Source organism: Phoca vitulina, unplaced genomic scaffold (assembly GCF_004348235.1).
Source record: "Phoca vitulina isolate PV1807 unplaced genomic scaffold, GSC_HSeal_1.0 scaffold81, whole genome shotgun sequence".
Taxonomy (NCBI): domain Eukaryota; kingdom Metazoa; phylum Chordata; class Mammalia; order Carnivora; family Phocidae; genus Phoca; species Phoca vitulina.
Window position 1 is genome coordinate 3974433 of NW_022589784.1, and position 23897 is coordinate 3998329.

The following is a 23897-nucleotide window of genomic DNA, read 5'->3' on the forward strand; positions in this document are numbered from 1 at the left end:
GCCCGGCCGGGATTCCCGCCTCCCCTCAGCCCTGCCCCACTCCCCACCCCGGACCCCAGCCGGGCCCTCCCGCCTCCTCCCAGCCCTGCCCCACTCGGCACCCAGCCGGGCCCCCGCCCGCCCCTCCCCCCAGGCCCGTGCCCCGCCACCTGGGGTCGCTGACGAGCAGCAGCACGGAGCCGTCCTGCAGGCGCACGTCGCGCACCGTCTGGTGGTCGTCCAGCCGCCGCGCGTTGTAGTAGAAGGTGCGCTTCCAGGAGCACACGCCCTGGCCCACGAGCTGCGCGCGCAGGTCGCTGAGCGTGTCCCGCGGCCGCACGGTGAGCGGCAGCAGCAGCGCCTCGTCCGCCAGGTGCACCTTGATGTGGTAGCGCTTCCAGCGCGACAGGCCCCGCCGCAGCCCCTCCATGGCGCCCGCGCGGAGCTCCGGCCCCGGCCCCGGGCCCCGCGCTCGCCCGCCCGCCCCCCCGGCAGGCCCTGCCGCCCGCCCCCGCGCCAGCCCGCCCGCCCGCCCGGGCACGCCCGGCGAGCAGGCGGGGGCCCCGGAGGGCGGGACGCGGCAGCGCTGGGCCCCGGGCCCCCGGCCCCCGGCTGCGGCCGAGACCTGCGGCCAAAATGCACAAAAAGGAGACGCGTAACGAAGATAAATACGTACAGACACGGTGCTTGGGCTCGTGGGAAGGGCCAGGGAGGGAAAGGAGGAAGAGAGGAGATCAGCGGGCTATTTTAGACAGAGATCAAGGTCAAGGGAGGTCTCTCTCAGGAGGTGGCATTTGGATTGAGTCGTGAAGGAGGAGGAGTGCGCCAGCCATGTAAAAGGTCATGGTTGGGAGTACTGCAGGCCGAGCAGGGAGCCGCCAGTGCAAAGGCCCTGGGGCAGGACCCTGCCGGGCCTGTTGGAGGAACCGCGGAGGAGGCCCTGTGTTTGGAGCAAGGGGAGGAGGGGAGGGCGGGGAGGTTAAAAGGGCAGATTGGAGGGCGGGGAGCAGGACTTGGGCTTTTACCCCAAGGGAGGTGGGAGCCCTGAACGCTATGGGCAGAGGAGGGAAGTGACTGAAGTTTATATTTGTTACTCATTTATTCCTTTATTTCCTTCAAGACACATTCAGCAAGCACCTACTCTGTGTCTGAGCTGGGCTGGGTAGTGCTGTGCACCAGAGAAATCTCAGCCTGGGGGCCTCGCCCTCAAAGGTCTCTAGTTGGGGAGGTGGGGACAGAGAGCAGGACACAGACACTCGCAGCCTTATGTGGTCAAGGCTGGAGAAGTAGGAGATCCCAGGCTGAGAAAGGCCAGTAGGTGGGGATGGCTTCCCAGATGGGTGGGCATTGGAGCTGGGGCTCTGGCAGATGAGTGGGAGTTCAACAGTCCCAGGAAAGAGGCACCTGCCCATGATTCCCAACTATTAGTTCAGTGTGTGCCTAGTGGGGAAAAGCAGGAGTCAAGACTTACAGCCAGTGGCAGCCACGGGTGGTTCTGAACAGGGGATTGCCCACCCCCAATTCCTTGCTTGTCTTCTTCCACCCATGCAATCCCTTTCTCAGGCCCAGCTAGTCTCTCCAGTCACACTTATCCAAGCACCCTCTTCCCAGAAGCCTTCCCAGATTGCTGCCTTTCCCTACCCATTGCCATACCTGCCAGGACAGGACTGACCGGTTCTGGGTATCCAGGATTCTGGCTTCACCTCAACAACTCTAAGTCTGGACTTAGAAGCCAGTTTCACTGGGCCCACTGGGAAGTCCTCCTCTAGCAGTGGCCAGGAGGGTAGGAGGATGGGAGGGAGGGAGGCTGAGGCCAGATCAAGACAGAGAGTGGGCTCCAGTCCTGACCCTGACCCTTGAAAGTTTCTGAGGAAGGAACCTACCCTCCCTGGTCCTCGAGGTCCCCATCTATCCAGTGGGATTGTTATGAGGACAAAGTACTGCGGGTGAAGCACTTAGAATGTTCCTGAAGCGTAGTCACTCACTAATTGGCTATGCTGAGAGAATAGTCACAGAGAAGTGCAATCTGACTCCTCAGAGAAAAGCAGATAAAAATAAAAATAGCAAACAGAAAAGGCACCTGCTAAGTGACAGATGGTGTTCTGGGTATTCGATTAAAAAAAAAAAAGCTTCCCTTAATTCTCACATGACACTATTATCTCCCATTTTACAGATGAGTAAACCGAGGCATAGAGAGGATAAGTGACTTAGGATACGCCGTGGAAAATGGCAGAGCCAGAACCCTAGCCCAACACTAGTCACCAGCTTCCAGACATCATGTTCTTGTCGACTACACAGCTTCTCATACAATCGTCAGAGTTCAGATGCAGATTTTAAAAGTGACTAAAAGCAGGGCGCTGAGTTGGTTAAACATCGGATTCATGATTTCAGCTCAGGGCATGATCTCAGGGTGGTGAGATTGAGCCCCGAGTCAGGCTCCGTGCTGGGCATGGAGATTCTCTCTCTCCCTCTCCCTCTGCCCCTATCCCCCGCACCCCTGCTGGCGTGTTCTCTCTCTCAAAAAAAAAAAAACAGAAAGTGACTAAAAGCAAAATAAATTTCAGATGGGCCTCTACCCCCTGAACATTTTTTCCAAAAAAAAAGACAGAAACTATAAAACTACTAGAAGAGATCGTGGGAGTTCAAAATAGCAATCCCAGAGTGTTGAAGCATGACATTAAGCCCTAAAGCCTTTAATTAAAAGATTAGTAATTAACTGCATACAAATATAAAATTCCTGCATGCACACACACACACACACACACACACACTAGAAGGTCAATAGACAAAGTTAGGGAAACTTTTCCAAGACATGCTAGATAAAAAGCTGATTTCCTTAATATGTAAAAAGCTTCCAGAAATCAATAAGGACCAACAACCCAACAGAAAACGTACCAAAGACATACGGTTTTTGAAAAGGAAATACAAATGTCTTCTAAACACATGAAAGGAACTTATTATTCTCACTCATAGTAAGCGAACTATAAAAGAAAACTACCAAGAAACCCCCCCCCTTTTTTTTTTTTATTAAATCAGGTTGCTTGAGATGAAAAGGTTGGATAATTCACCATGTTCTTGGGCCCCGTTTTGGGAAAAGGGCAATCTCACACATCGGGGGTCAGAGTGTGAAATGGCATAATCTCTCTGATAAGAGCTATTGAAATGATCAGCTAACTGTATCCCTTCTGGGAATCTGTCCATGTGCCCAAGGATAGAATATAGCACAAGTGCTATTTACATGTAATCCACAGCAAAGTAGGAGGCTGAGCTCATTGCACAAAGGAGGGAAACTAAGGCTGACTAAGGGAAACTAAGGGCAGGTGGACGGGCTGGCTCTACCTGCAGAACCAGGTCACCGTGGCCCCAGCCACCCCCAACGTCCCCCACCCCGCCCCGTCAGGCTAAGTCAGGCCTCATGCATCCATGAACACGTCAGAGCAAGGCCCGGGGATGCCGGGCTTTAGCATACGGAGGCCAAGCCAGCCACGCCGAGCCCTGTGAGTGCTGGGTGCCAGTTCCAATTAATTCTGACTTTCTCATTAAGCCATTAGGAAAGCCAGGTGGCTGTGGGCAGTAGCCCTCTGCCTGGGCCGCTGGATTAGAGGGATCATGGTTTCTGCCTCAAGACACTATATTATCTGTCACGGGCAATTATGGAAGACCCAGGCGGACAGTGACAAGCTCAGAAAGTCCCTGAGCTCTGGGACCTGGGAGGCTCAGAGTCGTGGGATCGCCAAAACTGTGGACTCCCAGAATCTTGGAATGCCTGGCGTTCTAGACCCTCAGGATCGATCCCCCTGAACATTCTAGAATCGGAGAGCCAGGGTTTAGAACGGAAATTAGCACACATCACTTCTGGCTGTCTTAGGAGAAAAGGCACGTTGGGAAGCTCCTGAGGGAATTCAGAGAAGGAACAGGAAGTGGGACGGGTGGGTGGTCAGAGGCAGAGGGGGCACAAGTGGGAGGGGCCTGCGTCCCACCAACACCGCAGGCAGATGGGAAGACAGGGTGGGTGCTGGGCCAGCTTGCCCCTACCATGCATGGCATGTCCGCTGAACTTGGCATCACAAAATTCTGGAATCACAGATGCTCTTGTGATGCAGAAGAGATTTCTTATCTAGTTGTATCCCCTTGGATCGGAGGTCTCCAAGCCACAGCCGTGGGCGCTCTGTGGATGGGACATGAGTTCTCTACAGTCCCTACCAGCTCCGATTCACTCCTTGACCTCTGAAGGGTGAGTCTGCTCTCACTGGACCCATCATAGTACTAACTTTTGTATCCTTGTTTTATGACAAAGAAAGTGAGTGCCTGGGGCAGCTGTTTGCTGTTTGCCAGGGTCCCCCCAAGTGAGAGGCTGGGGAAAACAGATGGACAGTACCTCCCTGCTTTCCCTGTCACCAATTCTATGAGATGGGTACTGTTGTTATCCCATTTCTCAGATGAGAACACTGGGGCTCGGAGAGGGAAATCACTTCCCCAAAGCCACACCAGAAGGCAGGGGCAGAGCCCCTGGAACATGGCAGGAGTGAACTAATGGGAGGGCTCAGGTGTCTCTCTCTACCTGGGGGTAAACAAAAAGGAAAATGTGTGCAGAGGGGGGAATGGCTTTGAGAAGGGCATGGAAAAATGATTTCGGATTTTCTTCTAAGGGCAATGGGGAGCCATGGGAGGGTTTGAAGGAAGGGAGTGGTGTGATCTATTTTATGCATTAGAAAAGTCCCTGAGTGCTGAGTCTATCTCAGAAGATGGATACATTGATCCTTAGCTAAGAAAGGCTTTGCCTCAGGTCAGAGTGCTCTCTTCATAGCTACTACTTCTTGGATCTCTGTCCTCCTCCAATGAAATTTCATAAGGAATTCATTGCTAGGATGTCTGGCAAGTGAGAACTCATGGTGGTCCCTGTTGGTAAATTGGGTTATTCTAGTCTATCTTTATTGAAAACAAAAGTTATTTGCCACCAACATGTTCAAAAGTGGCATCCTTCATATGAAAAGAGTTGTTAGAAATAAATAAGAATTGAGAGATACATGCATAGAACATGGATGCTATTTTGGATACACAGAAGACGTCGGTGGGAAATTATAAAAGAAAGGCTCACATGCAAAAGTGTTTAACCACCCTAGAGCTCCCCCATTCTTATATTTGAGAAAGATATCTGATATCTGATAATATTAGATTTTTTGAGGATGCAAAACAATGGGTACTCATTCCATTGCTAGTATGAGTTAGTACCATCTTTCTGGAAGGCAAAATGGCTAAGTGTATCGAAAGCCTTTGATGGATAATAAGCAATTATAATAACTCACCTTTGTTGAGTAACAAATCAACTTCACTTATGATGTTTTCTCCACTTGAACAGAAGCTCCCCTAGGGCAGGGATTCTAGTGTGTTTTGTTCACTGCTGAGTCCCTGGTGCCAGGAATAGCAGCTGGCTCTGATTTATATACCCAGCACGATCTAGTCTACTCATTTTCCTGAAGTTTGAGAACCACTGAGCTAGACTAGACAAAAAGGGAGGTTTTGGTGCAGATAGATACCTGAGCATCCAACTTATTTAGGTTTTTAAGACAACCATTGAATCCCTAGCGGTGCAGGGAGGATTCTCAGGGGCTCCCACTGACCCATGCTTTAATGGATGTGCTTGTAATTCTAAGGATTAAGTGAGATGATTCTGTGCCAGGCTGTGTTCAAAGAGCTTCACAAAACTCAGCTCAATCACTTAATAGCAAAACGAAGAGTTAGGTGCTAACATTAGGCCCATTTCACAGATGAGGAAACTGAGTCCCAGCATGAAAGCAGTACCCTAGCTAGGGCCCGGCGCATGGTAAGTGCTTAGGTTTAGTAGAACCTAAATCTCATTCAGTGAGTGTGTGAGCATCAGTTCTGGTCTCCGCAGGAAGCATTTCCTCCAGGGTCCTCGGGAGACAGTGGCCCTTCCTACGGAGCACCAGTAAATGCTTCCTGTTTCAGTTCTTAAATTCCTTGAGTGACTCAAAGCAGAGCTGCCAGGGAAAGTGAACAGAGATGGTCGTGGCATGTTTCTGGGGATGTGGAGACGCACAACATTATAGTCGCCCCTTCTCCCCAGACAGACACAGGGACACATATGAACACCCACCGCCCCCCCCAAGACAAACAGAGACAGCGCAGCCCCTGAGACACACACACAGCCTGGATCCCAGCCCCAGCTCCAGCCCCCACCTCTGTCCCTTATCCTGGGGCCCAGGGCCTCCCACTAAAGGGGGGCCGCCCAGTGGGGGAGTCGCAGCGGAGGCTGCGAGAAAGAGCCTCGCCCGGCTGCAGGCGGGGCAGGCGGGACGGCGGAGGACACAGAGCACGGCTCTTGGGCGCCACCCGGCGGGCACGGGGGGCAGGGGGCACGGCAGCCCCCTCAGCTCCACATCTTTGCGGGTCTGTGGGTCTCTCTGGGTCCGTGTGTGACTTTGTCTCTGCATCTGTCTCTCCTTCTGACTCTCTCCGTTTCTCAGCCTCTGTCTCCCTTCTCTGGAAGTCTCCGTCTCTCTCTGCTGCTCTGTCTCTTCTGTGTCTCTCTGTCTCTGTCTTTCTCCCCCAGGCATCCCCGTACCTCTGGAGCCCGGGACCTCTTCCACAGAGGAGCCTGAGTGCGTCCGGTGACCCCTCCCTGCCCACCCCACTTATCAGCAGTGTCGCCTGTGTCCTGTCCCCCAATGGCATCTATGGCATTTCCTGCCACCCGTGTGCGGCCAGCATGACTCAGTCCAGGTGGGGCATGATGGCCAGCCTTGTCAGCTTTGCCAGCCTACATTCTGATCTTTGGGGAGGGGACCCCTGCTGCACCTTTGTCCAGACAGAGCCTGGTGCATGAGCTCACCTTGGCTCACCCTTTCCCCAGGGCTGGCTGGTGCGGGCTCCCTGAAGGCGGGAAGTACTGGTTGCATTGGGGAGGGGAGGGAGAGACAGGGATGGTCACCCTTGAAGCCTGCTGGGAGGGCAGGGATCTCCTCTTCTCAACTGCTGAAAACCCACCACGGGCCCCTCATCGCCTACAGGCTGCTGGCCTGATCCCTGAGCAGCCCAAGCCTCAGAGCCCACTCTGACCCCAAGCCTCCCACTGGCTCTGTTCCTTCAAGGTGCCACGCCCTTTCCTTTCTGGGGGGTTTTTGAGCATTCTGCTCCCTCTCCAGATGCCCTTCCCGTCACCTCCTCCGGGAAGCCAGCCTCCCCCCACCCCCTGCTTGAAGCATCCGTGGAGCGCCGAAAGCAGCTGGGTCTCCTGGCACAGAGCCCGGCACATAGGAAGTGTCCTGGGAAGCATTTGCTAAACAAACGAGCACGCGGGAAAGGGCTCAGGGGCTCAGGGGCTCAGGGGCGCCTTCAGGCCCAGATCTTCCATCTTGCCTTGCTGGGGGCACCCTGGCCCAGTGGGCTGCTCCCGGCTCTGTGCCCTGTGCCCCTGGGACAGGGGGTGAGGGGTCGTTTTCTGGGCCGCTGCTGAGATCTACCCTGCCGGGTCTCACTTCAGCGGAGTCCGTAAATATTTGGGCCGCCGTGGCCAGCAGCATCCACGCGGGGGGAGAAGCTTCAGTGCCTTTTATGAGCCTCCCCGCGGGGGGCCTAACGCGAGGTTTCTGTGGCTGGGTATGTGGGGCATCCGGGAAGTTTCACAGCAGGTTGGCACGGGGCGGGGAAGGCTGCGGGGCTGCAAGGAGCTGCAAGACGCCACCGGCAGCTTCCGGCACTTAACCCCGCAGCGTGCAGCCTCACGAGGCCAGGGCCGGGCCTCCTGGTTTAAAAATTGCTAATGCAACATTATAGATTACAGCCGTGGTTGAGAAGGCAGACTGAGCAGACTCCCTTCCCAAGTCTGAAGGACATGCTGAATCCTTAGGGGGAGGGGTTTCTGGCAAGGAGGGGGAAGGCCCCTCTGGAAGAATCAACAGCCCCTCTGACAACCGGCTCAGCACCTGCTGTGCGCTGAGTAGTGTGCAAAGCACCTTCAACGCATCATCTCTTGCGTCCTCGGAAAGCACCCAGCCCATTTTACGAGAACAATCAGAGGGGTTCGGGGTAACTGGTTTAGGGTGAAGGGCAGGGCTGTGATTCTGACCTTCCCGCCTGGCATGGGCTATAGGAAGTCACCCAACCCTCATGGAGGCCTCCCTGGCGGCGCCACCGTGCGGATGCCTTGGAAACTGCACGGCACTTCTCACCCACCGGTCAGGACCCCAGGGGTGACTGGAGGTAAGGCCTGAATCAGATCAGCAGTTCTGAGTTGGGGGCCTGCATTTTAGGCTAGCACCTGCCTCCGTCCCGGGTGACTCTCGCTAGAGGGGCTCCTCCGTCCTTTCCCATGACAGCAGTCTTACTACTGCTTCCGTCCCAACGGGTTTGCGATGCTCCCTCTCAATCCCAGGAGGGACGGTCGGCCACCTACCGGCTGTTTCCTGGAGACACCACAAGACCGAGGATTTGGCGACCCCATCAGACACTAAACTAGGGGGATTTTCCACCGTCCTAGTTTGATATTTGATGCTTTAATATCAGGGGGCAGCCCCTCCAGGGCTAGCTAATTCCCAGAGACAGCAAACGTCTCATCCTAGTGTGCCTTTTACACGCAAACTCACCAACACAGAGTCTACAACTCTCTCCTCTGGGGGGCTCTCACACTCCGGGCCAGGATCCCCCCAAGGCCCCGGGGCCAGACGACAAGGCCAGCTCCCCACACCCCAGAGCCCGCTGAGATCATTCCGATGAGCCGCTCCCGAGCCTGCTGACCTTGCTTCGCCGAATACAATACAACCAGGTCCCTGCTAGCAGAAACCACAATAAAGTTCTTGTCCATTCTGTCCCCAGCCTGCCCCCACCTTGGGAACAGTGAATAACAAACTTTTTCTTTTTTTTAAGATTTTTTTTTTTTTTTTAATGTAATCTTACACCCAGTATGGGCCTCGAACTCACAACCCCGAGATCAAGAGTCGCATGCTCCGTGGACTAAACCAGCCAGGTGCCCTCAAACTGTGTTATGGGTGGCGGTCCTCTCCAGCTCTGCGGCCCCGACCATACCTGCGTCATCATGAGATCTGGGTTTTGAAACACAGGGCACTGGAGAGGCGGCTGAGCACACGCCCGCTGACGTCTTACACTCGGCCTGCCGCAGGGTGTGGTCGGTATGCGGGCGCCCCGGGAGAGGGTGGATCTGAGCCCCCACCACCGCCCTTAATTCACCGGGTCCCGCATCGTCGTCCTGAGTGTAGGACACGGTCTCTGCTGGGTCGGTGTTTGCTGCCCGAGGCGACCCCGGGCGGCTCTGTCTGCTGTGGGTTCCAGGTCGTGCAGGTGCAAGCCGACAGCCCCGGGGTCGCCCTGCTGCTCCTGGGCGTGCCCGCCTTTCGGGGAGTGATCTGGCCCCGCCCCCCCGCCCCACACTGCTTTCACTTTCGCTGGGGCCATGTCGGCCTCTGAGGGCATCAGGGACGCAGCAAGTTACCCTGGAGGTCAACTCTAAAGGTCAGGCACACACAAAAGAAATAGTGTAGACAGTAACCTTCGAGTCCGGCCTGCTCATCAGCGCCCAAAGGCACGGTCACTTCTCTGGTTCCCAGAGAAGCTGGGACTGAGCACGTCCGGGCTTGGGGATGTCTTCACAGCCACAGGACAGGAGTAGGTCTCACTTCTTCGGCCAGCGTTCACATCTGCGACCCCCAAAGCAGAGTGTTTCATGCCCCAGGGTGATAGGCGAAGTAGAGCCCCCGCCCACCACCCAAGGATGTCCATATCCCAATCCCTGGTGCCGTGACAATGTTCCCCGACGTGGCAAAAGGGACTGTGGCAGATGTGATTGAGGTCAAGGACCCTGATGAAGAGCCTGGATTCCCAGGTGGGTCCAATCTGATCACACGAATCCTTAAAACTGGAGGCTCTTTTTCCAGCCTGTGGTCGGAGATGGGACTCAGGAAAGATGGGAGGGCGGGGTGGGCTGCAGGTTCTGGAGACGGAGGAGGGGCCAAGGTCACGGTGAGGAAGGCCTGGGAACCTGGAAAGGCAGGGAATCCGGATTCCTCCCCCACAGCCTCCACAAGAAACCAGCCGTGCAGACACTGGATTGTAGGACTTCCGAAACTTGAGAGGGTAGGTTTGTATTGTTTCGAGCCACTGAGTTCGCAGTTAATCTGTGAGGGCAGCCACAGGAAATGCACACACCCAATTATCCTGCAAGCGTTGTGCGTGTGCAATGCTCCAATCCTAAGATGAGCACAGCACTCTGGGGAGAGGAAGAAATCCTGAGGACCCAGCGCCCCACTGAGCCAAAGAGGCCTCCAGCAGACACGTTGGACCTGCCGTGGTCGCCCATCAAATCCTCCCAGGATGAAGAAGTTATCACACCCCTCTGAGAAACGGGAAAGCAGTGGGCTCAGGGGGTGAGTCACTTTCCCAAGGACCCACACCTGATGAAAGAGGGGGAGCTGAGATGTGAACCCACTTGGGAGGTGTGAGCTCAGGTCCAAACCCTCGCTCACCATCCTGTGATGGCCGTGCCCCAGGGAAGGGTGGTCTTATGTGGGGGGGTGGGGGGGGTGTCAACACCAGCAGAGACCCCACCCCTCAGCCCAGCCAGCCAGTTAGAAGGCCCTCCATCCCCACTAGCCAACAACTTTTGCGGCTGTTATTTTTTAAAAATCAAAAGGGCTTTTTATAACTTCGTGTTTGAGGTTTTTTGACTAGGAGTCACACAGGCAATTTAAGACTGGCAATCATCATGCAGACTTGGGAATTCCTGCAACCTGAGAAAATTTAACCTAGCAACTGTTTTGAAATGTAATGAAATCTGTATGAGTACAAAATTTAGCAATTGATGAAGTTGACACATTTTTGTAGATGTGGAGACATTTGATAAGGTATTAATTCTGATTTTGCAGTTTTCTTTATTTCTGGAGCTGAGAATTTCTTCCTTCCTATTCTCCAGGCCTCAAAACATCTTACAGTTCCCCCGTACGGCACGGAGCACCCCGGGACCCTTCCCTGCAGCCCCCCCCCAGTGCCAGTCAACATTAAGCACTTACTGTACGCTAGGAACAATTCTGAGTTTTTCACGTATTTCACTAATTTCATCTTCACAAAGATGCCTTACGGTACATACTATTATTGTTCCCTTCTTCCAGTTAAGGAAGCCAAAGCAGAGAGAGACTATGAACTCCCCGTGGGCAGACAGGCAGACAGGGTGGATCTCGAGCCTGCCCTCCCAACCTACCCAGTGCCTCTCACTCCGATGGTACCCAACAGAACCCCCATCTTCAAAAAATTTTATAAATTGTGGTAAAATACATATAAAATGTAACCATCTCTAGGTGCACAGCTCAGGGGCATGAAGCACACTCACACCGTCCTGCAGCCACCCCTACCCTCTGTCTCCAGAACTTTCCATCTCCCCACACGGAGACTCTGTCCCCATGAAGGACAGACTCCCTACCCCCTGCCCCGGCCCTGGCTCCCACCCTCTCCTGTCTCTGTGGACAGGACTCCTCTGGGGACCTCCTGGGAGTGGGGTCGTCCTTGTGTGTCTGGCTCCTCTCACTGAGCAGTGTCCTCAGGGTCCCTCCGCGTTGTGGCAGGTGTTCAGTGCATGGATGAACAACGCTCTGTTTATCCACCCCACCATACACCGTTAGGAAGGCTGTTATAAACACACAGACAGAAACCGGAAAATCAGTGTTGGTGAGGATGTGGAGCGGCACTCCGCGCGTCACTGGTGGGACTGAGATGGGGCAGCCGCTGTGGAAAACAGGTGGTTCCTCCAAAGTCAAACACAGAATTACTGTGTGAGCCAGCAATTCCAGGCCCAGGTACCTACCCAGAATGGGAAACAGGTATGCAGGCAAATACATGGCAATAAATGTTCACAGGAGCCAAAGAGTGCCAACAACCCCGTGCCCACTAGCAGCCCCCTTTTAGAACGCAGACTTGGGAGACAAACCGTAAGAGACTCGTAATCATAAGAAACAAACTGAGGGTTGCTGGAGGGGAGGGGGTTGGGGGGATGGGGTAACCTGGGTGATGGACATTGGGGAGGGTACGTGTTGTAATGAGCACTGGGTATTATGTAAGACTGATGAATCTCAGACCTGTACCCATGAAACAAATAATACACTATATGTGTGAAAAAAATAGTAAAAAAGTTTTTTTTAAATAAATACAAAGAACACAGACTTGGTTCTACCTCGCTTTTCTCTCCTGGAATAAAAATCAGACCTGATACAATCTAACTACACACTATTTATTATTTATTTATTTTAAAGATTTTATTTATTTATTCATGAGAGACACACAGAGAGGCAGAGGCAGAGGGAGAAGCAGGCTCCCCAAGGAGCAGGGAGCCTGATGCGGGACTCGATCCCAGGACCCCGGGATCGTGACCTGAGCCAAAGGCAGGTGCCAACCATCTGAGCCACCCAGGCGCCCCTAACTACACACTATTTAAAAACAAAACAGTAAGATGTGTTATCAGACACAAACAGAAGAAATAAGAAAACAGTGTCTAGCAGATCCCGCGTGCTTCGGCCTGTAAACGCTCGGGCCCAGGATGATGGGGGGCTCAGGTGCACACACGCGCCCGGCTCCGATCCTGCACGGAGGCGGTGGGGAGGCAGGGACACCCGGGAGCCCCAGCAGCCTGTTCATAGAAAGGCGGAACTCTAGGTCAGGTCCTGGAGTCAATGAGGAGTAATTTTCCCTCGATTTACCTGGAAGTTGCATCCGGGCAAGATTCCTGTGTGGAGGTACGGGCCCCAGGACCTCAGAAGGTGGCTGTATTTGGAGACAAGGCCTTTCCACAGGCGTTCAAGTTCAAATGAGGTCATTTGGGCGAGCCCCGACCCATATGACCGGTGTACTTACAGAAAGTGGAAATTTGGCCACAGACACGCACACAGAGAGGCTGGATGACAGGGGCAGAGAGGTCAAGGGGATGTGTCAACAAGCCAAGGGACACCACCAAAGTTTGTCAGTGACCCCCAAAGCTGGGAGAGCATGGGACAGATTGTGTCACAGCCTCGGAGGGAAACTTGCCCCAGACTTCTGGTCTCCAGGACCGCGAGAGAATAAATTTGCTTTCAGCACTGTGTTATGGCAGCCCTAGCAAACGCACAGATTTTATGCATCTATGTAAAACCGAGTCCGGTGCCAGGCCCAGCTGTTTGGAAGGGGCTGTTCTCGTCCCCACAGGCTGTCCAAAGCTCTGACGGGGCAGCTTGGCGGCAGCGCCCAGGCCGAGGGCCCTCAGTCTCACTCCCGGATGTCAGTCACCCCTGGAGGGCGGTCCCTCCACAGCAACGAGGGGACAAGATCTCAAAACGGGTCTCACCCACAACCCCAGGCTGATTATGGCTTTTATCACCCAACGTGGGTGAGCCCAGACCCCAATTTCCAGACTCTGGCTTGCGGAGGAGACGGGCCCCGTGTAGGAGGCACCATGGAGCAAGCATCCTGTCAACCTGTCACTGGAAAATGACTCCAAAAGCCCTCGTGGTGGGGGGAGCTCACGAGGTTATTTACTTGCCGCAATTCAAAGAGGACACCAAGAGCCAGAGCCGACCTGCCTTTAATGCTCAGGCTTCCACGCAAGCTGGGGAGGATTTTCAGATTGCTCTTTTAAAACTAAACACCCCAGCGGGAACACAGGCTACTCCAGGAGAATTGGCAATTGTTTGGTAGCCTGTGGGGCGGCTGTCCTAGTTCTGGAGGGAGGGAATCCAGGTTCCCAGCAGGGACACTGGGGGATTAACTCTCCCCACTCCGGATCAGGGCCAGGATTTGTGGGATGCAAACTTGGCCCTTGGATGCCCCAGTGGGCCTGCGGTCACCCAAGCTCCCTGTTGGCAGCTGCTCAGCTGTTCTGTGGGAGAAGCACTTCACTGTGGGCTCACACTGGGGGGCCTGGACCGGAGGGCTCCCGCTCAGCACGCAGGGCCAGCCAGGTGCCTTGTGTGGCAGACTTTAACGAGGAAAATTAGGATCCTTTATAATCACACATGAGGAAATTACATATTAATTTGCATTTCCAGAAAAATGGGGGGAATCCGCCACCACCAGTCCCACACCAAACAGGGCCTGCCCTCAGCCAGACCCCCAAACCCTGCACACCATCACCAGATGCCCCCACCCCAGGCACGCTAGCATAAGGGGTGAAGTGATTGGTCTGAGGCCCCCACCATGCACGCCCCCCTCCTCCAATTAAGAATTTCTAATTCGGATCCCAGCCCTGCCACCTACTGCAAGCCCCGTGACCCATTTCCTCATCTGTGAGAAGGGGAGTGCGCCGGGCTGTTGGGAGGACTCGCTCAGACGGGCTGACAGCCTCGACCCACAAGCACAAGGGTGCTGCTGAGGTGGGCACCGCCCTCCACTCTGCAATCACTGCGACACACACGAGTGAGAACCATAAACTTTTATTAATGGAAAATGGAATGCCTCGTTAACAGAAATGTTGTCTTAAAAATGGCAGAGAAGAACACGTTTATTTAAAAAAAAAAAAAGTGAATTCACATTGTTTTGAGCTACAACATGGTGGCAGGATTTGCTTTTGTTTCTTAAAAGGTTCCACAAGTTCAAGGTAACTCCGGCTGAGATTATTCAACAGTGCATCTGCCTACCTGGACACTCGGAGTGAGTGGGGTTTAGTAGCGACGGGTGAAGTGGGGGTACGGGTGGGGGTGGGGGTGCGGGACTCTGCTGCCCCGGTCCTGGCCGGCCAGTCCTCCACCTTCCAGTCCGCCACCGGGCACCATGTGACCCTGGGAATGCCCACCTTGTGCAAAGCCGCCTCGCCTAGGAACAAAGGCACACGTTTTGTCCCCTTGAAGGGCTTTACATTTTCCTCCTTATGTGGGGCAGCATATGGCTCTGCAGCCTTTAGACCTGTTTGGCTTTTTCCAGGTGAGAAAAATCATAATCCCAGACTGCATTCCGGGTAACTGAGGAGTGCGACTTGCAGAAGCTGCCAAGAGCCACTTTGGGGGCTTGTTTTCAAAACAGTCACCCCAGCAAGTTGGTCAAACACGCAAAAAAGGGAGAGGAAAGGAGGGGCAGGAACAAATTAATTTTATCCAGGGACAAAACTCCTTACCCCGACATCCCGCCCCGATTTGCCATGTGTCCTGGCCCCGAGGGCCCAGATAGGCCCCTCTCACCACCTGGAAGAAAGGAAAGAGTTTGCACACACTCCCTTCTTGGAAGCTCCTGGAAGCCTCTGCAACTGCCAGAGGGGACCGGCCCCTGGACTGTCCTGAAAATGTGCGGCCCTCCTTCAGCTCCTGGGCAAGAGTCAGCCCGTACCTTGCCACCGCGCATGCTCCCGGCCCGCCGTGCCTGTGTCCACTGAGCCTGGCCACGCACGCTCCGGATGCTCTTCTAGCCTCTGACTGTGCTCCGCCCAGTCACGTCCACCCCTTCGGTCAGAACAGAAAGCAGATATGTAAGTGTCCCTGGAGCCTCTACGGTGAGGCCGTGGCCCCGCTGATCCTGTCCCAGGTCAAGGGTTCCTGAGGGAAGAGGGCAGAGGATGAGAACAGTCACGCCCCCAGAGACACACGCGTGTCAGCGAGCACATGAGCAGGAGCTTAGCCCAGCTACCGCCAAGACCACGCGTGCCACCTGCGAGGTTGGCCTGTGGCCAACTGACAGACGGTAAGTGCTGTCGAGCCTGTGGAGAAACAGGGATCCTAACACGTGGCCAGTGAGGCGGTCAAACAGGACAGCACGCGGTGACCGTGGGACCCGCCTAGTTCATCCCTGCTTACCCACCCAAGGGAACGGGAAACACGTTCACGGAAAAACTCTCGCACAAACATTCCTTGCAGCACGACTTTGTGACAGCCCCAAGGTGGAAACTACCCCAGTGTCCACTGGCTGGTGAGCGGACAAAGTGTGGTCTCTGCACACGTGGCACGTTACTGAGCCATAAAAAGGGACGCAGCTGACACGTGAGACCTCGTGGATGAACCTTGCAAACATGATACTGAGAGAAGCTAGACACAAGAGACCACATAATGTGATTTCATTTGTGTGAAATGCCCCGAAGAGGCAAATCCACAGACAGACTGGATCAGTGGGAGCCAGGGGAGGGGGGAGGCAGAATGGGGAGTGACCGCTAACGGGCGCTTCCTTTGGGGGTGCTGACAACGTTCTGTGATGGACGGTGGTGATGAATAGCCAGCTCTGAACACACTACAAGCCCTCAAATGGTACGCTTCAAGTGGGTCAACTCTACAGCATGTGAATGTGACTCATAAAAGTGGTTTAAAAAAAGTTACAGAGAGAAACTCCAGGTAGTACAAATCCAAACAGGGTTCCAGTGTGTGAGCACCAGCAGCCACCAGTGGGGTCCAGGCCCAGGCTGACCTGTGCTCTGAGACCTGGGACGAGGAGCCCATCGGAGCCCCCGACACCTGTCCTCGAGGGCGAATGCTCGGCTGCCCTGCATGTATGGGTGACAGCCGCCCACCCCACGGTCACGGCGCTCGGGGCTATCTTTTGTCTGCAGAGGAGTTCTCCCGGTTCCATTTCCCACAGGTATTTAAGGCAAAATGGACTAAATGGTATTCAAGGACCAAGTGCTAAATAGGTCACTTGGGAAAGAACACTTTACGTTTCTATCTATCAAAGTGGTGCTGCCTTCTTCGCTCCATACCTGAAAACCCACCTAGGGGAGGCAGAACCTTCTGACAGGCACCACACCTGCCTTAAAAACGCCTAAAGGTGACTGGGGGACAGGGGTGGGGGTGCATAAAGCTTCTCTGGTCCCTGGGGCAAGTGTAAGAAAGGCTCTAGGGCTGTCTCCATCAGCAGGCAGGGGACCTCATTCCTAGGGGCTGAGGCAAAGTGGGAAAGGGCTGTTGGGGGCAAACCAGCAAGGCACCCAGGGCCGGCCCATTTCCAGAGCCGCTCGCTGCTAACCTGGGTGGAGGCGGTGGCCCCCGACCCTCACTCATCCTCTTGTCAGAGCTGTAGCCCCCCCAGCCGTCCCGGGAGTCCCGGCTGTGGCGCTCCGGTGGTCCTCCGTGGCCATGGCGGTCGTCTGAGTAGTGCTGGAAGGCACAAGAGGGACAGGGCGACTCTAGCCACATCCCTCCTGTGAGCCTATTGCAGCCGGCCAGGCCGCGGCTCCTGACCCTCAGCTCGCCGGATGCTCCCTGCCAACACTGACAGTGCTTCAGAACCCTGGAGCGTCCCTACAGCTCCAACTCTGGCGCCACACAAAGGGCCAGCTGAGGCCTCTCTGGCCCTGTGCACGTGGAGAGCCCCGCACTTTATGGTGCTTGACGGCTCCGCCCAAGGGTCCTCTGAGAAGAGTCAGTCTTCCCTGGAAGAATCAGGACACCTCCTCCTTGCTGATGACAGGAGGGCCCCTCCCACACCCCCAGGGTGGTCAGTGCCCGCAGACCCCCAGATACATCCTTCTCAGGAGGTGGCACAGGCCCTACGTAGTCGAAAAACACAGACTGACTAATCAGAAAACAATCAACGACGCACACTTCCACTCACGGGCCAGAACGGACACGTCCACAATCTGCCCCCCCACTCCCCGCCCCAAAGCAGAAGCAGGTGCACCCCAGGCTTAGGGTCTGGGTTTTACTTACTTGCCCATCTCGCTCTCCCATCACTGACCTTGAACCTTCCCTCCTGCAAAAGGTAAATATCTCATTCCAACAGCAGCTGGTGGCACTAGACAACATTTCGGCAGGCCACACACACGAGTTCCACAATTGGGGTACTTATTCCATTCCACCCAGTAAGAACTGTAATTTACTGGCCTGTGCAAAAAAGCTGGCTTGCATCTAAAGCCTTCTCCCTGAGGGTGGGAGTGAAGCCGGATCCTAAGAAGGTGGGAATAAAGATTTTACTGAACTAAAATCCCTTGCAGGGATCTCAGAGGTAGTGACCCACACCATGAAGCCAATGCCTATTATCTGTGGCCAAGTGACAAAATCCAAGATCTACCAGAGAAGCCTTAGAGGGTCCCCAACCTCTGGTTTGATCCAATACATGTGATTCACACCAAATCTCAAACCACCATTCATTAAATGAGTAGCTTCTCAGCCTGTCTTTCCCCTGCTCTCCCTTCCTTACAGAAGAGCTTATGAATGGTGAAACGGCTCAGGGATATGCAGCCCAGGGGAACATGATGAGAAACCCAGACAGAGAATTCTTAAACTAGAAATTCGAGGGTTGCCTTTCTAACGAACTATTTATACATATTCCCTGTTTAAAAAGACACTTGACAAAGAAAAAAAAAAAATTATTTTTTTTAAAAAGGGCCTGGCTAAAAAAAACCTTTTCAAACCTTTAAACCACCACGCTAGGCAGCAAGAACTTTCCCGTGTGCTACAGTCAGTTCTTGCCTGGTGTGCTGGCACAGGAACCTCTGTTGCTCAGTGAACCCTGTGGACGTGGACTCCGGCCTGCTCTGCCTGCAAAGGCTCGGGCGGGTCACACCCCTTCTCTAGACGGCTTCCTCTCTGTACAAACAGGAGGCTGGGCATGCCCTCCTCGAAACCCTCTGCTTCCCAAGGGACGCTTTGGTGGAGGGGTGGCTGGGAGAGAGCCCAGGGGAGCTGTGAGGCCCAGAGTATGGGCCCTGGAAAGCTGGGCATGGGGGTGCTGAGACTCAGGAATCGCCCCCAGTCCCCACTGATCTGTGAAGAGGGCAGTGCGTGAAAGGAGCTGAGGCTCCTCCCGCCACACAAGCTAAGGATGCCCTAAGGGACCCCCGAGTCCAACATCCTGCTCAAGGCGCGAGCTTCTAAATCCCACGTGCAGCGGGTCAGCCAGGCACGGGGAGCCTCACAAGTAAATGAGACGTCGGAGAACAGAGGGAGACCCATCCCTGCGTCAGGCTGAGCTGGCTCCGTCCACAGCTGCAGGAGAGGGTGGGTGCTGACCTGTCAGCCACATGGTCCTGGTATTGGCCCCGGTCTCGATGGTCAAAGTCATGGAAGCGGTGATCAGGCCGAGGGAAGTCTGGGCGGTACCTGTCCTCCATGGCCACACGCTTGCCTTCCGGCCAATAAGCATCATCTCGCCTGTTTTTTATTTTTAAAAGGACGTGAATTTCATTTATGGACAGAGAATGAGGAAAAAGGGAAAGAGGTGGAGGTGGGGAGAGGAGCTCTCTCCAGACCCAGTATCGTTTAAAATGTCCTGCAGGGCTAATCTCTAAACATTCAATCATTATTGCTTTGATTTGATAAATTAAAATCCCCCAAACTGCCAAGAGGCATGCCTGTATTTTCATCTGACAGTCCTGAAAGGAGGGCTGCTGGGAGTTAATTGTATCACAAGGCTGTTAATACCTTGATCCCCGTGTGAGCCCAGATGCAAGGGAAATGAAATATTTGATTCTTCTGGAACGCCATTCCGAGCTGCCACATTTCCCCTTTCCTGTCTTCTATGGTAACCTGAACCTCCCTCTGAGTTTTTTGCAAAAGCAAAGGGAATTAGATCGGGTGATAGTGAACTACATACAGCTCAGGATGGCATTCAATTATCTTCTTCCTGATTTTTACCAGAACACTGGGCTCATGGGTGGTGGGGTGATGGGTGACCATCAATTAAGCAGCTCAGAGGAGCTGGAGACCAATAAACCTACTTCGTGAACGGGAAGGCAATTTCCTTTTCTACAGCGCAATTCCATGCCTCTCCTTCTGCGAGGCCATGGTGCCCAGGGGCCTAATCGCAGGCTCGGCCGGCCCCAGACAGGCACTTGGCAGGTGGTTATGCTCCACCAGGAACCGCAGTGTGAAGAACGGGGCAGCCTAAGCGAGAGCATCACAAACTGTTCCCCAAGTGGCAACCATCAAGCTTCTCTGCAGAGTAACTCAGGGAAAACGCCGCAGAGCCCCCAGATCGAGAAACTCCATAAACTCGAGGTGGAGGCACCTGTGAGTCCTGCGCAGGCGTCCAGAGGCCCCAGATTCGGTCGTCAAGGTCCCCAACCCTCCAGGGAAGGGGGCCGGGTCCTTACCGCCCATCGTCGTAGGGCCTCCGCAGCACCGGCCGCCGCTCCTGCTCGTAGCGCAGCTGCTCCTGCTGGCGCCGCAGCTCCTCGCGCTCGCGGTGGATGCGCTCCTGCTCCTTGCGGCGCTCGCGCTCCACGCGCATGCGCTCGCGCTCCAGCCGCTCGCGCTCCATGCGCTCGCGCTCCAGCCTCTGCCGCTGGCACTCGAGCTGCAGGCGCTCCCGCTGCAGGCGCGCCTTTTCCTTGCGCTCGTGGAAGGCCTCCAGGCGCTGCTCCCGCTCGCGCTGCTCGCGCTCTCTGCGGGAACACGGGAAGGCCGCCCTGACTTCCCTGCGCTGGGGCCTGCGGCCCCCGGGCACCATCCTCCCAAGGGGTGATGGGGGACAGGCGCCACCCCACTCCGCTGAGCTGCGCGCCTCGGCCGCAAACCCCCTCCTCCCAACTCTCCTTTGTCACAAAAGCAAAGCCAGGGGAGAGCGGCGGGGGGGGGGCCCACGGGCCAGGAGACCAGCCTGGGGTCCGGGCCTGGAAGACTTGGCTCAAAGGCACCAAAATGAAGCCACACATTAAGGGGGAGAGATGTAAGAGAAGCCAAGGCCAACTGCTACAACGAAGGCTGCCTTGCACAGAGAGAAGCCCGGAGGAAGGACTGCACGACGCTGTGTAACGGGCCCTCCTCCTCCACACCTTCCCTCCGACAAGGCCGCATTTTCTAATAACCGCGCCTTTTCGTGCGGACCTGGGAAGCCGTGGGCACAGAAGGCCAGGCATGAGCTGAGGGGGCCGGCGGTATGCGGCCTGGCGCCAGGGCTCGCACCATCAGCCACCGCACGCCCGGAGCTGAGGGGGACTGGGGACGCCCCCTCTGCATCTGCCAAAGGAGTCGCTGCCACTCCTCGCACCTGCTCCCCAGGGACTGGAAAGGCTCCAGAGTCAGTGCGAGCCAGTGGGAAACATGACAGCCAGTGGTGCTTTTACTTTCTAAAGCTACATAAGCAGAGACGCCGGAACCCCACTACGTAGGAAAGCAAATGTAGCGTAACTGGAGAAGTTTCTACACGACCCGCTTTCGCTCAAGAAAGTTCTCCAAACACCATGACGTAAAGCTTTCGTTTCGCCACGTGGTATACGAGGGAAAATGACAAGGGAGCCCTGGATGGGAAAAGGCAGAAGGCAAGACTGGGAACAGCCCTCCTTCCATAAACTGCCTCCTTAACAAAAGGTGAGCGTGGCAAAGAATGTCGCGTGTGACTGAGGCCACCTGAAATTGCGGAGATGCAGACATTTCAGGAGCGAAGACGCCACTCCCGTGAATAACATCTCTAATAATAAAAATGCCACATCCCTTGGCTGCATTCTTGATCTTATTTATGTGGGGTTTCAGCAGGGAAGACCGAGACCTCGACACTGGGGGTCCTTCCATCAAAGCCACACACAGGTGAGCTTGCTACCTGGGCCAGGGGAAACGCGCTACACAGCGGAGAGCAACTCTGATGAGGGCGGCTCAGTTGGTTAAGCGTCAGACTCTTGATATCAGCTCATGTCTCGAACAAAACCAGCTCTGAGGAACATCATGCCGAGGCTGACCACGACCCCTCCTGACCCTCGCCTTTTGCCTCGGGAAACAAGGCAGCCAGCAAGCCTGGGCCAGACAGGTCACTCGCTTGGGGAGAAAGGCGGAACGCCCCCAGAGGAGACCACCCACCTGCCAGGCTGCGGGGCCCCACTCACCGCCGCCTCTCCGTCTCTCGGATCTCCCGTTCCCGCTGCCTCTGGCGCTCGCGCTCCCTTTGCTCTTTGATTTTATCAAACGACAAGATGTCTCTCTTCTCTTTGCTTTCTGATTTGCGATCCTGACTCTTGGAGCTCTGTTTACCAAAATTGGTTTATTAACGTCAAAAAAATGCAACCAGCACACAAAGAAAGTTATATGCGTATCTGGGGTAGATTAAAATTCTTCTGTCCCCCATGGTTTCCACGAAGACCCAGGAGGCAGTTCGGCTCACCCACAGCCCAGAGACGCTGCTCACTCTAGAGAGCTACCTTCACACACTGCAAACAAAGGGCATCATGGAGGAGCAAGGAGGGATGACACCCCACAAAACCTACAGGCAGATCTAGCGCAGCAGAGCCAAGGACTCTGCGTAATCTAGAACAAGGCCTCACAGAGCCATGGGGCACGTGCACATTGGATGCCCAGCTGGATGATGGACTGCACTTCTCACCTGCTGCCTCAGGCCTTCAAATACAACAGGCCGAAGCAGCTCTCCTGGGAAAGAGAGCTCCTACTCAGCTACAAAGTAGTCATGGGCAACTGCCCTGCCACTCCGTTTCCAGGATAAGGCACAAAATGTCACCCGCCGACTCTCATTTCTGAGGCTCTTGGAGGCTAGGACACCCAAGTTAGATCACTCTCCCAGGAAGCTTTCACAGCTTGGAATACAGGGCCTCCTGCTGACCCACCACCTCAGGGTCTCTAGGGAAGGGGCCTGGGAGACATTTCAAAAAATTTCCCCAGGTTATTTTCTTTTTTAATTTATTTATTTGACAGAGAGAGACACAGCTAGAGAGGGAACACAAGCAGGGGGAGTGGGAGTAGGAGAAGCAGGCCCCCCACTGAGCAGGGAGCCCGATGCGGGGCTCGATCCCAGGACTCTGGGATCATGACCCGAGCCAAAGGCAGACGCTTAACGACTGAGCCACCCAGGCGCCCCTCCCCAGGTTATTTTCTTAATTACCTCGTGGATGGTGGGGCTGGAGGACCAACCCAATAGAAAGGCAAGGAACAGTTACGAACAGATATTCTGCCAAAAAGAGAGGGCCCCAGAGAGGACAATCCCATCACAAAAAAAGACCAGAACCCAAAACACCAGGATGATACTCTTCACCCATGAGATGGGCAAGGAGTTTTGAGTCTGTTCCCACAGACTGCAGGCCGGAGGGCGGAGGGCCGGACACCTGAAGTGCCCAGGTGAGGGTGCAGCTAGTGCCCACAGCCGGGCCTCCCACATACCAGCAGCCTGGCGCGCTCTACACACCCAGGGACTACAGGATCCTGTTCCCTTTCTGAAGGGCACTCGGAGAACATCCGTCACAAAGAACAACATCCATGCTCCTCGGCACCTAGAAACCTGGAGCCCGCCACGGCCAGTGCACACCAACGCTGCCACACAGCAGTCCTCAACAGGGGCCGTGACACCAAGTGTCCCTAATCGAGGGACCAGGTAAGAGATCACAGGGCAGCCGTAAACATAGCTTTTTTTTTTTTGTAGTTTTATGGTTTTATTAACACGAATATGACGTGCACAACAAACTATTCATTTTCTTCGCTGTGCAGCCTGGCACTGGGACTGGTGACTCTGTCAGCTGGGCTGCTTTTCCCACAATAGCTTTGCGGTTCTTGGAGGAGACACTGTGAGCAATCTCTGCACAGTAAGATTTGCTGCACATCAGCAGCACTTCAGGCTCCTCAATGTTGTGCACTAGGAACTTCCGGAAGCCACCGGGCAATGTGTGCTTTGTTTTCTTGTTGCTCCCTTGATGTTGGGCATCAAGATCTGGACCTTGAATCTTCTGCGCACCCTACTGTCAGTGCCTCTGGGTTTTCACCAGTTGCGCTTAATTTTGACATATCGGTCTGACTGGTGCCAGATGGACTTCTTGGTCCTCTTTTTAACGATCCTGGGCTTCACCAGAGGTCTGAGGGCAGCCATGATGCCCAGTAACAGATGGCTGCCACCTCCGCAGGCAGCACCGAGGAAGAGAGGGGAAGCTAAACACAGCTTTAAAGAGAGGGCACATACACACACACGCAACCTGCACGGCTCTCAAGGGCATCATGCTGAGGTCACGTGCTCCATTCTCACTGGGACAACATTCTAGAGATGGGAAGCAGAAGACCAGCTTCCCAGGGCTGGGGCTGGGCCGG

General features: G+C 54.8%; 1 protein-coding gene across 6 annotated transcripts in view; it reads right to left on the reverse strand.

Moving 5' to 3' along the window:
- Positions 1-14389: 14389 nt before the first annotated feature.
- Positions 14390-23897, reverse strand: part of SAFB2 (scaffold attachment factor B2) — a 32959-nt gene continuing 23451 nt past the window's right edge. For 4 of the 6 annotated variants that reach the window (XM_032394626.1, XM_032394624.1, XM_032394623.1 and 1 more), the window contains 9 exons: positions 21701-21837; positions 19976-20266; positions 18894-19034; positions 17766-17828; positions 17592-17634; positions 16909-17039; positions 15289-15401; positions 15080-15146; positions 14390-14781 (listed from right to left, as the gene is read on the reverse strand). In XM_032394626.1, the coding sequence (XP_032250517.1) occupies positions 14631-14781; positions 15080-15146; positions 15289-15401; positions 16909-17039; positions 17592-17634; positions 17766-17828; positions 18894-19034; positions 19976-20266; positions 21701-21837 (1137 nt within the window). In that variant the 3' untranslated portion in view covers positions 14390-14630. The remainder of the gene's footprint in view (positions 14782-15079; positions 15147-15288; positions 15402-16908; positions 17040-17591; positions 17635-17765; positions 17829-18893; positions 19035-19975; positions 20267-21700; positions 21838-23897) is intronic. The other 2 variants (XM_032394625.1, XM_032394628.1) reach the window with 1 other exon arrangement.